This window comes from Microtus oregoni, unplaced genomic scaffold, assembly GCF_018167655.1.
Source record: "Microtus oregoni isolate MIOR12 unplaced genomic scaffold, Mior012 000017F_ref0000208, whole genome shotgun sequence".
Taxonomy (NCBI): domain Eukaryota; kingdom Metazoa; phylum Chordata; class Mammalia; order Rodentia; family Cricetidae; genus Microtus; species Microtus oregoni.
Genome location: NW_024543076.1, coordinates 7,427,322 through 7,442,222, shown reverse-complemented (window position 1 = coordinate 7,442,222; position 14,901 = coordinate 7,427,322). Strand labels below are relative to the sequence as shown.

The 14,901-nt window shown below is 43.4% G+C and overlaps 1 protein-coding gene across 1 annotated transcript in view; it reads right to left on the bottom strand.

Moving 5' to 3' along the window:
• The window catches only part of Ddx58 (DExD/H-box helicase 58), a 42,291-nt gene that overhangs the window by 12,940 nt on the left and 14,450 nt on the right, over positions 1-14,901 (bottom strand). Inside the window, exons 3-13 of the mRNA XM_041667351.1 lie at positions 13,920-14,101; positions 12,892-13,036; positions 11,683-11,805; positions 9,624-9,731; positions 8,763-8,916; positions 7,563-7,821; positions 5,691-5,853; positions 3,854-3,958; positions 3,423-3,580; positions 2,364-2,499; positions 50-198 (exon numbers count right to left, since the gene is read on the bottom strand). Coding sequence (XP_041523285.1) covers positions 50-198; positions 2,364-2,499; positions 3,423-3,580; positions 3,854-3,958; positions 5,691-5,853; positions 7,563-7,821; positions 8,763-8,916; positions 9,624-9,731; positions 11,683-11,805; positions 12,892-13,036; positions 13,920-14,101 — 1,682 coding nt within the window. The remainder of the gene's footprint in view (positions 1-49; positions 199-2,363; positions 2,500-3,422; positions 3,581-3,853; positions 3,959-5,690; positions 5,854-7,562; positions 7,822-8,762; positions 8,917-9,623; positions 9,732-11,682; positions 11,806-12,891; positions 13,037-13,919; positions 14,102-14,901) is intronic.

Sequence of the window (14,901 nt, the reverse complement as noted above, 5' to 3'; positions counted from 1 at the left end):
GTCCTTAAAAGTAGACACACACACACACACACACAAACACAAGGCTTACATCCACAAGTGCTCTGGTTTTCACAAAAAGAATGGTTTTGGTCTCCGGCTTTAGGTGGTACTCTTCTTGTAAGATCAGGTAGAGGTCTCTGAGTTTAGGATTCTCGTTGCTGGGATCCTTGGAAATTTCTTCTAGTTCCTCCAGCTTTTCTGCAAATGGGGAGCATTTTGCAAAAGGCTTATGAATGTAGACGCTTTAGAACTGTGGCCTTCCACTTCTAATGGCTAACCTCTCCATTGTTAGCCAGAAATCTGAGACGTAACCACTCACTTCAACTGGTGTACCCCTTTAGGAAAGGAGTTTAGCAATACAAAGCTCACACATTCTACAACCAACAGCTTAGGGATTTGACTTGAGTTCTGTTTAGGAAGCTGTGGAGAAGATTCCGAGGACAGTCACCAAGACTGTCAAAACTATGAAAGATATACAGGAAATAACCCAATCACTGAGACACTGCTCCACAGGTCCTAGGCTACCCAGCTGGTGGAAATACAAGGTTAAAAGGAAAACTTGATGAACCTGCCGATGTGGAAAGATCAAAAGAGATACATATTTTTATTTGTTTTTTTTTATTTATTTGTTAGTTTGTTTTTTGAATCAGGGTTTCTTTATGCAGCCCTGTCGGTCCTGGAACTTGCTATGTAGACCAGACTTGCCTCGAACTCACAGAGATCCGCCTACCTCTGCCTCCCAAATGTTGGGATTAAAGGGGGCTTTCAAAAGGATGTTTTAAGTTAAAAACCGGAACACAGGATGTCTTATCGTTTAAAAAAATGTATGGTATACTGGGGTCAGATCAAACCGGATTATGATAGTCATTGTTAAGTTCTTAAAAATAACCTTAAAAATTCAATTCTATATCCTTGCAGCTCAATGACTTATACTAAAGACAAATACAACAAATAGCCCTGGTCCTTAATTTCATAATTCATTTTATCACACTTTACTATGAGTTAGTGCTTGAGTTATTGTGTATGTATGTATCTGTGTGTGTGTGTGCGTGTGTGTGTGTGTGTGTGTGTGTGTATGTTCAGTTTTACACAAGTTCAATGAGACATTGGTGGTGGGAAACTGAGCATAGTAGAAGCCCTTACACATGGAAATGAAGATAACAGTTGCTTCATCCTTTGTTGGCAGTCCAGACTTTGTAAAACGCTAAGTATATAATGCAGGTTAAATTTAGCTGTTACTTATGAGTCAAGTCAAAAGGCTTTATCTGGTTCAGAAGAGAAGCCGCTCACTGCACTGAGAAGTCAGCGAGGCCCCAGCATGTCTCTGTTGTCTTACTAGTTGTTATTCCTACAGAAAACATACCTGGCATCCATATCAGAACTACATCTGTTTGGGGATTGCAGTCTGTGGTTGGCTATGGATACAAGGGTCCTGCCAAGACCACCAAAAGCATCCCGTGGGCCACAAATGGCTAACTCTTCTTTACAATGAAGAATTTCGTGTTTGTCATTTGTAAGTTCTGTGTGACATTATCCCCCATATCAGTAAAATTATAGTAAACATATGCAGTTCATGTATACACTTTCCCCCAGATAACTGACTTACGTTGATCAACACAGCACATCACTGGCAATACATATGTATAGTAAATAATTTAATATAGCCAAAAAAGTAGTGATTGCTACTTGATAGAAATGTTCCATTTACTATGTTCCCATGTTTGGAGTATAATGTAAGGGCAGTAGGGACATTTTCTCATTATTAAAAGTATACATAGGCCAGGTGTAGTGGTTCACACCTTTAATCCCAGCACTTGGGAGACAGAGATGGACAGATCTCTCTGAGTTCGAGGCCAGCCTGGTCTACAGAGCGAGTTCTAGGACTGCCAGGGCTACACAGAGAAACCCTGACTCAAAAAAACAAAGAAATATCCATAAAGCATAGTTTTCTTAACCTCATTAGAACACATGTTGGTGTCATTAAACATTTTTAAATTACTGAGTTAGACAGAATACCATTACTCATTAACTGTGGGAAGCATCCTTTTCAAATACCACTGTTTTTCCTTCTCCCAAATTAAAGGTGGAAAAGGAACAGATGTGCCTATAGGTATTGGATTTTTCTGAAGCCAAACCCTCCCGTGCTCCCCTCTCCCCGTTAGGTTAACTCTAAGATTTTTGCTTTCTTTTGTTTGTAGTGCTGGGGTTTCAGCCATGCTAAGGTCATGCTCCATCATAGCCACTATCATGTCCCATCTTAAACCCAGCACAACCGCATCAGCAAATAAATATACGCTAAGTATAACGTGCACGCTGCCAATCAAGTCACCGGCCTCCAGCGACGACTTCCGAGTCGCCCTCACCTTCAAACCTCCGCGTAAGATCTTGCTCAGTCTCATCAAATGCTGCATTTTTGACATCTTGGAAGAAGGCTTTGAGGTAATTAAGAGCATCTTTCATCTGGGCATGCTCACTGATGATGAGAGCATCATTGTATTTCTGTTTCAAAGGAAAGGTGAGTCTCAGTACACTTCCAACTCCCCACGTCCACTACACCGACGTTCAACTGGCTGTACTGAGATCAAAACCAGTTTCAAGAAAATCTTTCTCATGTTGCACAGCTGAGATTTAAGAGGTGAATAGCCCCTAGTGGGTCTATGATTAAAAAACAATAACAAAACTCTGAACCAAAAGCTGGTTTCCTTTTTTGTTTCAGTGAGCTAGAAATATTAATTAAGTAGACTCACTTCATATTGTAAAATTCCACCTTGGGAGAGGAATAGCAATGCGTCATAAGAAACAATAATAAAAGCAAATCAGCTTTGACATCCTCCTGCATCGTGGTGCTGACATTCCCCTTAAATTCCAAAGTCATAGCTAAGTACCCATGGGCCTTTCAGAATGAAGGCCCTTACCACCAACTCTGAAAGTTCATTAAGCCTTAAAATTCCGTGAACACCTGCTATGGTCCAAGTCTCCAAATATTTCTCACCGTGTTAACAACAAAGTGGCGGTTGTACTGCTAGTCCCTTCTTCTGTGTTAACCAGAGCCCCGAGTGTTCTAAGTATGTGACTTTAACAAACTAAGACCACACAGGCTTCAGGATGTGGCAACAGGAGCCATGTCTTGAACTCAGAGATGGCGGTTACCAATCACAAATCTAGAGCAGTAGGGTTTAGCATCACCCAATTTTCTCCCACCACAAAAATAAGGCAAAGCTGGAGGCTCGACACAGACTCTAAGCCTCTCTTCCAGTCTTGTAGACTTGCCGTTAAGTTTTAGAAGACAAATGAGGTTGGGGATGGCTTCCTGGAGAGTTTTTAATTCGGCTAGGATAAGAAGCTAATGTTCTCTCAGCTGCCACAGGGCAGGTCCCAGGAGAGGCAGGGACCGAAGCTGGTCATTCACAGCAGCAACCCACCCGCAAATGGGACGTGTACAGAAAGAGCGCTCTGCAAATGCTGCTCTCCTTCTCCTTGTCCGGCATCTGAAACACCATGCAGGCTTTGTGAACGGCGACGATCCACTGCTCGTATCTCTGCGTGCCAAATTCTCTGTTTTGAATCTGAAATAATTTTCCTAGAGGGCAAAACAAGCAAACAAATGGTTTTCAAGCATTGGTGCTAACATGCCTCATCTTCTAATTTTCTTTCTTATCCATTATAAATAGGATATTTATCCTGAAGACTGAGATTTAGTAAAATGATTATTTACTAAATGACCCGAAATCAAAGTGCTTTATGTTTATAATTGTATTTTTTTTCTTATTTCAAGAGGTCAATAATTCATTTTAAAAAGAGGAATTGGGTTCAGAAAGACTGAGTATCTCACCTTGAGTTAGCACAGACTTACCGAGTTCCTCGGAGACATTCTTTGCCAGTCCCTCTGTTTCCTTCATCAGCTGAGATATGATGGACTTAAATGTGTTGGTAGTCCGTGATTCCACCTTCCTGAAAACTGGAGACAAAGGAACACGACTTGTTTGAAAGAAGCACAGGTCAAATGCTGCCATTTCCAAACCCTTCTCTGCCCTTGTGACATTCTCTGAAAAGCCACAGGCTCCACACTCACTGGTAAGTGGCCCAATCACAGCAAATGCTCAAAAGTCTTGAGATAGCCTCACGTTGCTTCCTGTGCCGAGCCTAACGTCTCTACTGCCTCGGTGTAACCCAGCCTCTCAGCCTAGCTTTCCTGGAGCCTCTACTCTGCCTGTCTGGCTGCTGCCCTTGGGGTTCTGCAGGTACCACACCCCAGCCCCATTTTCCTGCTTTCCTATTCGCCTTCTCTACACCTTCTGCCCCCTCCCGAGAGTGTTCTCATTGGTCTTACTATTCACATTTGCGTATTTCCAACAGAAAAAGAATCGCCTGTCACATGCCATGCTCTGGTAATAGAGGACTGGCAAGAACTACGGACTGCTACACGGAAGGCTGGTTCTTGGAGGGAAGAAAGGCGTGCTCTGAAACCCAGCCAACCGAGTCCTGCAGTACAGGTGCAGGCAAGGCACCAGGGAGCCAGCGGAAGGCAAGTCAGTCTCCCTGGGGAGGCTGCCATAAAATTAGCAAAGGAAGGAAAAAGGCAGGAACAGGAGCAGCCATGCAGCGGGCACAGCTGGGACACGGGCTCAGGATAACACGTGGAGAGTTTGCAGAGTCAGGAAAAGCAACACAGCCTTTGCAAGACTTGGAAGCAGATGAAGTTCAAAGGCAGAGTGATATTTTATTTATGCCGTATGAATAAAGCTTGCCTAAAGACCAAAAGGTAAAGCTATGATGATAGAGGCCAGGCAGAGGTGGCACACATCTTTAATCCCAGGATTTGGGAGGCAGATGCAGGCGGATCTCTGTGAGTTCAAGGCCACCCTGGGCTACGCGGTGCAGCAAAGACCCAGGTGGTGGCGCATGCCTTTAACCCAACACTAGAGAGGGATAGAAAAGTGGGATGAGATGGGAACTTGCTCTCTCTTTAAGGACATCTTAGCAGTAAGACCTCTCTAGTGGCTTGATTGCTTTGCTTTTCTGATCATCAGGTTGAACCCCAATATCTGTCTCTGGGTTTTATTATTCGTGCTACACCAAGGGCTCAAACATGGGTGGGGTGGGAGGCACCTTCTTCACAGTCTCCCATGGGGGACACTTAGAAATAAACAGAGCTGGGCCCTCCCATTCCACTACAGGCTAACATGAAGCCTTATGTAACTACTGCCCCTCCCTGCTTGCGTGGCTAGTTAATCACTAATAATCTGCAAGTGAATCTCATTTTTTAAAACCTGCCCTGGCCTTTTGGTGAGAGCTATTATGATTTAGATCATTTTAACTACAATTATCAGATACATACAGGAGCAAGATGACCCCGTCGTATTTAGTTAGGGCATGGAGCACAGAGGTCTGACCCAGCCGCTGGCTATCAATACAATTAAATTTTCTCACTACCCCCTTCACTCTCTGGCTGGTGCTTGTGTTAGGGTTTTGGAGACAAAGAGCAGGGATGCTTGTCCCTTTCAGGCTACTTTTGAGACTCAGGAGGAGAGGTCGATAAGGGAGAAAGAGAGGAAACACGCTTATTCCTAAAGTGTGGGGTTAAAAATGCCTCTGCCCAAAAAATACAACATCAGAGTTCATCCACTGTCTCTGAAGGAGGAGGAGCAGAGTCACAGATTCCCAAGGGGAGTGTTCTGAGCCCCACTTACATTTCTGGGGTTTATAAACAAACTGCTCCAGTTCCTCCAAGTTGTCTCTGACCGTGGCGATCACGGACGTGTCAAGGGCGGCGCAGAGTTTGCAGATATGCAGCATGGCTTCCTCTACAGTTTTGGCATCTCCAACACCCACTGAGGCAGTCAGTCCGATGACCTGTAAGGAGCATCCCCATCAGTGGCTCTCGGACATTCTCCAGGATGTTGTGAGCAGAAGGGCCTCCAAAGTGAAGCACTAATCGAAGCTTATCATCCAGACACTAAGGAGAGTAAGAGAGGAGAGGAAGCCTTCTCCAGGCAGGGCTACTCTTTCCTTTCTCCCCGTGTCTCCTACTGAGGAGGAAAACATCACAACGGGAATGAAAGGGAATGGCATGTCCGTTCCAGCCACACACACGGCCCATTCGTTTTGTGTGCTTTATCAAGTGCCATCAACACTCAGTGAAGGGGAAGTGGCCATTGAAAACGAGCGCTGTGTAGATCCAGTGAGACGCTGTCCTTCAGCCAGCGCTCGACATTACTGCATGGTTAACTCACCGGTCAGGCATCTGTTTACCGCCAACATTACTTGAAAAGAACAAGCTGTGGGTACCACACTAAATGTCCTTCAACCTGCACACTCGAAATGGGCAATTACTGGAGCGAAAGAACTGCATACAATTCGTGTTTCGCAGCCTCGTTCAGGCCCCTGATATCATACCATGACTCTTTATTGTACCCATCTCGGTTCTCATCCAGGGTTTCAGATCTTCCTGCCCCTCCGACTCCCTCTCCCATTTCTACACTGATGATTTTTAGGAAAGCACCTGCCTCTCCTCGGATGGAGAAGAAGGAGAATTTATGCACCAGCCTCCCTTCCTTCCTGTCCTGCCTAATAATGACTCTCTGGAGTGATCGTTGTCATGTGACATGGGACCGGGTGCTGCTCCTTTCCTGGGTTAAGCCATAGACCCGCCCACGGATGCTCTACCCTCCAGATAGATGTCTCCAGGGGCATCTGCCACAACCATCAGCTTCACCAGTTGTCCCCCTTTTCCTGTTCTGCCTCATCCGCTGCTGTTTCTTACCTCACACTCAAGTGACATGATAGGGTTCTAGGATTCTGGAGCATGTCAGGCTCTGGACACACAGAACCCTCGTACTGAAAAATCATGAAGCTATCTTCCTGGAAAACTCCTCTTAGCTCCCCACTTCTCTACTAGGTCTTGCCTTGCCTTTATTTGCATCCTGACTACACCCTTTCCCCAGCTCAGCAGCAAACCTCATGATGAGCTGTGATATAACTCCTATGTGGCTGGCTCCCTGTGCAGACTTAACTGCATGAGAGCTAGCATTCTATCTTCTGTAGCAGTGTCCCCAGGGCCTAAAACAATGCCCAAGGTACATGGAAGCCCATGATTCACACAGTTGGCCCTCAAATCCAGATGTCATACATCTGTGAATTCACACAATTATGGATCAAAAATATTTTTTAACTTCCCAAGTACTAAACACGTATAAATTTTCCCACCTTCATTCCCTAAGCAATACAAGAACTATTGATATAAAATTTACATTATACTATACAATATTAGTAATCTAGAGATGATTTAAAGTATGCATGAGGAAAATGTGTAAATTATATATAAATGCAATGTCATCTCAGACAAGAGACTTAAGCAGCCTTGATTTGGTTTCTGTGAAGGGTTTCCACCCTAGATACCAAGGACAACTGTTTGTTAAATGAATGAATCAAAACTAAACAATGCATTGCTAACTGATAGACCTAGAACGTGAGGAGGATGACCTCAAATGTGGCTACAAGAGTAACTAAGTGGGATTCTGGATGATTAGGGCTGCTCCGAGACGTCACCTGACTGGAACTACCTGAGGCAGTGGGCCTGGCGACCCTCCGAGTTTGTGATCTAGGTATCGGAACATGATCTGATTGTACGGGTGGTGTTTACTGGTGTTATGGCATTCGTCAAAGATCATCAGGGTGAAGACAGACAGCGAGGGGATGGTTCCATCGTTGAGACTGTTCACAAGAATCTGGGGCGTGAGGATGATGATGTCTTTGTTCTCGATAATGTCCTGCATTGAGACATTATCAGTCGTTGCCCCGGAAACGCCCGCTACGCTGTACCTGGGAAATAACAGAAATCCCTTATTACCAACTGCGATGTGAACAAGGAAACAAAGGTGAGACGCCAGATCCGAGCAACCATTAATGAAGCTCCCCCTAAACCCGAAAGAATACAACCGGGGAGTAGTCTAAGATAACACTCAAACCTGACAAAAAGCCAGCAATCAGGAAAAGCAAGTTGGTTATAACTGACCTCAGTATACTTATTCTTTCAAGTCATTAGGAGATGAAAAATTCTTCAAAGAGGAATGTCAAATGACGTATAAAATCATTAAGAATGACTGCTGTATCATCTAAATATTAACCTTGGCCTCAAGGTCATTCCCTTTGCAGGGTAACCCAGGAGCGCTTAGCCCTTCTGCTGGAGCTGAACGAAAAATATTATTCCACAAAGGAGTTACCTCTAAAACCTAAGTCTATGGTAATTTTCTCCAAATCATATCTTTAAAAAAAAAAACAGAACAGGGGCTGGAGAGATGGCTCAATGACCAAGAGCACTGGCCACTCTTCCCAGAGGACCTGGGTTCAATTCCCAGCACCCACATGGCAACTCACAACTGTCTGTAACTCCAGTTCCAGGGGATCCAACATTCTCACACAGACATACTGATGGGCAAAACACCGATCCATGTAAAATAAAATACATAAATTATTTAAGAAAAAACACAGAAGAACTAGGCATGTCAGTGCACACCGTGACACTGTGACCCCAGCACTCAGAAGGTAGACACAAGAAGATCCTATCTTCTAGGCCAACCTCAGCTACATAGTGAGTTGGAAGACAGCTCTGGCTACATGAAACCCTGTCTCAGAAAAGAACAAAAAAAGCAAGCAAGCAAACAAACAAACAAAAAAACCAAATGAAACAAAGCAAATTTATAGCATGAAGCTAGAATTTAAAAAAAAGAAAAAAACACAGTTAAACTGATTGTAATACATACCCAAGTCTTTCAAAATAGCGTGAGAACACAGTTGCCTGCTGTTCATACACAGGAATTTGATTAGCAAAAAAGACTACTTTCCCTTTTCCTCCATGTGGCGATGTTTTCAGATGATGCTCACATATAAGAAGTGACACAAAGGTTTTCCCACAACCTTTTGGTATGGAAGGAAAAGGAAACAAAACCAACGTTAGACGCTTCTCTAGAATGTCTTTATTTTTCACTTCTCTATCACCATTGGGACAGATAAACAAATCAGTTGGTGTGGGAAACCCTTCTGTATATGTGTTGCTCTTATTGGTTAATGAGTAAAGAAGCTGCCTTGGCCTGTGATAGGACAGAGAAGAGCTGGGGGTGGAGGGGACACTAAACTGAATGCTGGGAGAAAGAAAGTGGAGTTGCGAGAAGCCGTGTATATCGCCACAGCCACGTGGCGATACACAGATTAATAGAAATAGGTAAGAGCTAGCTGGCAATACGTTTAAGTGATTAGCCAAACCGTGGTTTAAATAATATAGTTTCTGTGTGATTATTTCGTGGTCTAGGCAGCCAGGAACGCACAAGCAACTTCCGCAACAATCAGCCATCTGCAGGGACAGCAGCAGTTTAAACGATGGCTGAAAACTATCAAGCTACTTCCTAGGTAACATCAACTCAAACAGCAAGAACCGGAAGTAAACTAAGAAGGCATTTCCCTTGCTTTGTCCATGTTCTTTAGAAAAGATACATTGTGTAAATAGGTCAGCTTTCACAATGGTAAATGCAACAGGGGAAAACTTGAACTTCTTCATTTTATCACAGCACCCAAAAATAAAAGAAAAAGCAAAGAGAAAATTGCATAAGTTACCACAACCGACTCACCAGTAGGAGCGCATATTATTGTATTTTTCCCTTTCTCGGCAGGCAGAGCAAGCTCTAGTTGGTAATTTCTTGGTTTCAACGGGCCATTAAAATTATTAGAAAATGCTTCTACAACATAGAAGGAATAAAGTTACCAAACAGCCAGTGTTCTATCTGTCGTTCAGTGGACGTGAGTTTGGACTCTAGCAACAAGGGCCCCATTTAGGAGGTTTGGAATCCAGCCTCTTAATAACTGGCCCACTTCCCCCGTTGATTTGACACATACACCTGTCTCTCAGTGGTAAAGTATCAATAACAAGTTATCAAGAAAGGCCAAAGTGGATTCTTTCTAAAGCATGGAAGCTTAATTAAAAAAAGAAAGCAAGAATGGTCTAATTCAAAGCAAAGTTACTCGGAACAAAGAAACAACAGACCCCCAAAGACAGCTGAGAAGAACCAGGCTGTTGGCATCAGGTTCTCAAAGCAATGTTAGCAAGGAGAAACCATGCTGTATGTTCCTCCAGGCCCCAGATGGGTCAGCACAACCGGGAGGTTTAATGATCGGAGGCTTTATCTCAGGAACAGGTCAGCATACAAAATGTCAAGAGACAGAAAAGCCTTAAACTGCCTCATGTGTCTAAAATCTTCCCACTGTAAAGAAAGAGACTTTCGCCAGGTGGTGGTGGCTCACACCTTTAATCCCAGCATTCGGGAGGTAGAGGCAGGTGGATCTCTGTGAGTTCAAAGCCAGCCTGGACTTATGTGAGTTCCAGGACAGCAGGACTATTTCACAGAGAAACCCTGTCTCAGGAGGGGGATAAAAAGAAAAGAGTGAATGAGACTCTTTTAGAAGGTTGAGAAAATCCGCGTTGCTTAAGACACGTATGGATCATTGTATGTCTGAAACATTTAAAACAACCCATACTGTATCACTCTGGCAGGACATAAGCCTTGTTTCATTCAGGTGCTGATTCCATGTGTACAGTATCTTTTTTATATTGTTCTAAAAAATGATAATGTTCTTTCAACACTATTCATTATTCATCTTATTGCCTTCCTGATACATTTTGTTACAAATATGCTTTGGTATGTCTTACAACCTTCTGGTCTCTTTACGATGAACACATATTTCAGGGAGCATTAGAGGCCTTATCCAGCCATAGGCAACTTTCACAGCACCATGTGTATGAGAACGAGTTGATTTGATCCCTCCACACAGATGCCGGAAAACAGAGGGCACACAGCCTGCTCATCCACAGGCAGCCCTGAGATCCGGGCAGGCCACTGAGCAAGTGGCTCATAAACAGAGGTATTGTTGTAGAGCACAAGGCTGCTTTGGGATGTCACAGACACAGAAGTTCTGGGATCACCATAGTCATCAGAGGACACACACTGGACATACACTCTCAGGGGCAGAAGGCAGATAAGATCAGCAGAGGCCACGAAAGACAGAAACAGTGGTTCTGATTATGAAGTCACTATTGCCACACAAATTCCCTTTCCTTTCCTAATCATCCTTTAAAAAATAAATAAATAAAAGGATTTTCAAAAAGCATCACATGCTGCAGAAAGCCCATTATGGAAAAGAACAAATGATGCCCGGTACCTGACGGTGGGCAGGGATTCTGAGAACAAATGATGCCCGGTACCTGACGGTGGGCAGGGATTCTGAGAACAAACGATGCCTGGTACTGGAAGGTGGGCAGGGATTCTGAGAACAAACGATGCCCGGTACCTGAAGGTGGGCAGGGATTCTGAGAACAAACGATGCCCGGTACCAGAAGGTGGGCAGGGATTCTGAGAACAAATGATGCCCGGTACCTGACGGTGGGCAGGGATTCTGAGAACAAATGATGCCCGGTACCTGAAGGTGGGCAGGGATTCTGAGAACAAACGATGCTTGGTACTGGAAGGTGGGCAGGGATTCTGAAAACAAACGATGCCTGGTACCTGAAGGTGGGCAGGGATTCTGAGAACAAACGATGCCCGGTACCAGAAGGTGGGCAGGGATTCTGAGAACAAACGATGCCTGGTACTGGAAGGTGGGCAGGGATTCTGAGAACAAACGATGCCCGGGTACCTGAAGGAGTGCAGGGATTCTGACTGAGAACCTGGCATTCTGGCTCCTCTTGTATGAAAATCTGTATGCTGGACGTCTCCGTGTCATCGTCTTCAACAGCTTTACTTTCAACCATTTTGAAACCTTTGTGAGATTGAAAAAAAAAAAAAGCTTAGAGTCTTAATGTAATCTGACTATGGTTTTGGTTGTGAAAGCTCCAAAAAGTCCTAACACTAAAAACCTAAATTTCCATTGAGCTTTTACAGCCATGCCCTTTCACTTTCTTAACAATTTATTTATTTATTTTTAATTCTTCAGTTTATTAATGAATTAATTGTGTGTGTCCCTCAGGGCACAGGGAGTATGTGGAAGGTGGAGGATAACTTTTGGGAATTAGTCCTCTCTATCCTGTAGGTCCTAGAAGCGGAACTCAGGTCTTCCGGCTCAGTGACAGGAGGGAGCTTCTCTCTGCTGAACCATCTCATGGGTCCCTTTTATTTCTTAAAGCAACAGGGAGAATCATTTCGAGTTTGCAGCTCAGTTTGGTGTTTGAATGCCAGTGTCCTTTAGAACCACATGACTCCAAGTGTGGACCGTGCCGCTTAGGAGCAGTAGGCACGGTGAAGCCCTCCCAACTCGGCAGCTCGTGTCAAGAGATTCATTCCTGGGCACACGAAGGAGACACTCATGGCTTTCGTCTCTGGCTAATCCATCGCCAAAGACACAGACAGTTCCTACAAGAATTTATGCTGAAAATAAAACTAAAAACTTGGGTTTTTATCAAACTCCGATTCAAAGAGTGAGTTTCCAGAAGCCATATAAGACTGCCTTAAATACAGCAAATTCTTCATCCACTCCTGCTCTGCTGGTTCTGAATGGCTTCCAGGCAAGAGAACCAATCACTATCTATCGTCCTTAATATTCAGCCTCTACTCTGGTAGGGAGATAAGTCTTGCAATTTGAAACATTAGGTCTAGAATTTTCAAGTTATTTCTCTGATAAATTTGTGCTGGAAACCCTTATTTTTCCTTCCCCAGAATCTTTGGGCTAGCGAGCTAATTCCCTCCCAGAACTCAGCCTCCCGATGTTCATAACCTAGAGATGTAGCCTTGGGTATCTGAAGAGAGCAGTGTCTCTCAGAAAAAGTAAATTCTGATAGAATGTGGCAAGTCCTAGTGAGGACGGTGAGGGGCACGGTATGGTCCAAGGCTCTTTCCTGAAGCGCCCCACCTTCAACAATCCACAGTTCACTGAACGTGCTGTTTTCTTTCTCCAAAGCCAATTTCAAAACCTTGGGCCAGTTCTCCTTATCCGATCTGAGAAGACATTCAACCATCTTCTCCGCACCTGCCATCATCCCTTTGGTGAAGCAGATCTGAGCGAGACAAATGCAGCACACCATGGATCAGTTAGTTCTGTCTTTGCTGAAGAAATATCTACTCAGGTAGCATTTGACCAAAATCACCATGAAGGACAGTTCAGTAGGCCTTAGTTCACATCATTTTGCCCCACCCAGTATAAGTTTTTAAGATATTCTTTCCTTCACCTTTGTCCTTTGTATATGATATCAATAGATCAAGCCAAATGTTCTCATCTTCTGTATCCTGACATCCATTACCACCAGCAATCCCAGGGCAAAAAAGCTAACCCGTATGACAGCCATTCACACAAAGATTATATCAGCACACAGAGCTATTTGAAAGGCTCCAACCGCACAACAATAAATATTTTACAGAGTAGGTATTCTATGACTTTTATGTCTAATGACAACTAAAATGTACTGTGTATATGTTATTATGCATCAAGCTGACATAAGCATTGTATGTGCGTTACCTCCTTTAATCTAACCAGCATGTAGTTAAGGTACATTTTTCTTACTTTAGACATGAAAAAAACCAGATGCTAAAGGAATTGCCCAGGATTGCCTCACTACTGACTGAGAGACGATTATAATAAATGTATCTATGACCAAGAGCCCACCATCTCTTCTTTTCATTCATTGTACTGTTCAGTGTGATTTGTGTGTGCATAAAACACTATTGGGAGAAAGAGTAACAAGGCAACTTTAACTGAGAACAGGCTAAACTTCAAATAGAAAAATGACCCCATTCATGTTAAAAATTCTTTTCTAGTCATTCCATCTTCTAGTTGAGGTCTTTTATGGGTTTCAATTATCCTTTGAGGGCCTAAAACAAGACAGAACCATTTCCACGAGTCTCAGCATTTTTTTCTAAACTTGGTCCTTTGCATTAATTTACCTGTTTGATTTCTTCACATTCCTGATTAATCAAGCATTCAGACAATTCAGGAAGGATATCTGTTGGGTTGATTCTGGTCTTAAATTCTGGCTGTAAACGCTGTAAAAGTAATCTGTGTTCCTCTAACTTTTCAAGTTTTTGGAAATCCCAACTTTCGATGGCTTCATAAAGTCCACAGTAACCTGAAAAGAAAGAAAAGTGAGGATTATTAAATGAGCCCAACATTAAAAAAAAAAAAAAAAACCACTTTGACCATCAAAACCATAGGAATTCTGTTTGAATCCATGGTAAGAGACCTCAAATCCATGGTGCCAGAGCCACGTGGTTTTGCCTTTTATTTCCTCAGGCATTTAGTCACAGCAGTGAAGGTCAACTAATACAGCTATCCATGATTTTTCCACGAAGAAATAGCACTTATTTTTGGCACCCAACCGTTCAGGTCTTCCCAAATTCATTACTTTTCAGGGTAAAGTCTTAAGGACAGATGTGAAGCCTTGTATTTGACCTCAGTATTAAATCTTCAAAATGCCCCCATGTGCCATAGCAACAACCCGCAATTTACTTTTTAAAGATATTTATTTATTTTATGTGTGTCTATGTGTACCATGGGTGTGTCTGTTGCCTGCGGAGAGCAGAAGAGGGTGCCAAATCCCTGGAACTGGAGTTACAGATGTTTGTGAGCCATCATGTGAGGGCTGGGAACCAAGCCTGGGTCCTCTGCAAGAGCAGCAAATGCTCAGAGCCACAGAACCACATTTTCGGTGCCCAATTTACTTTTAAATTAGTCAAATTCATCATGTTTACCTTCTTAGGAGGAAGTAGTAAAAAAAAGACAAGAGGAAATATGAATCTTACTTCCTGCTCTTGAAGAGCTTTCCTTCCACACCATTTCAAGAAAAGATTATGCCAATGAACAAATCGGGGGGGGGGGGGATGACTTCCAATTAAAATAACCCAAGAAAGTAGAAAGTGTAAAAAGGCA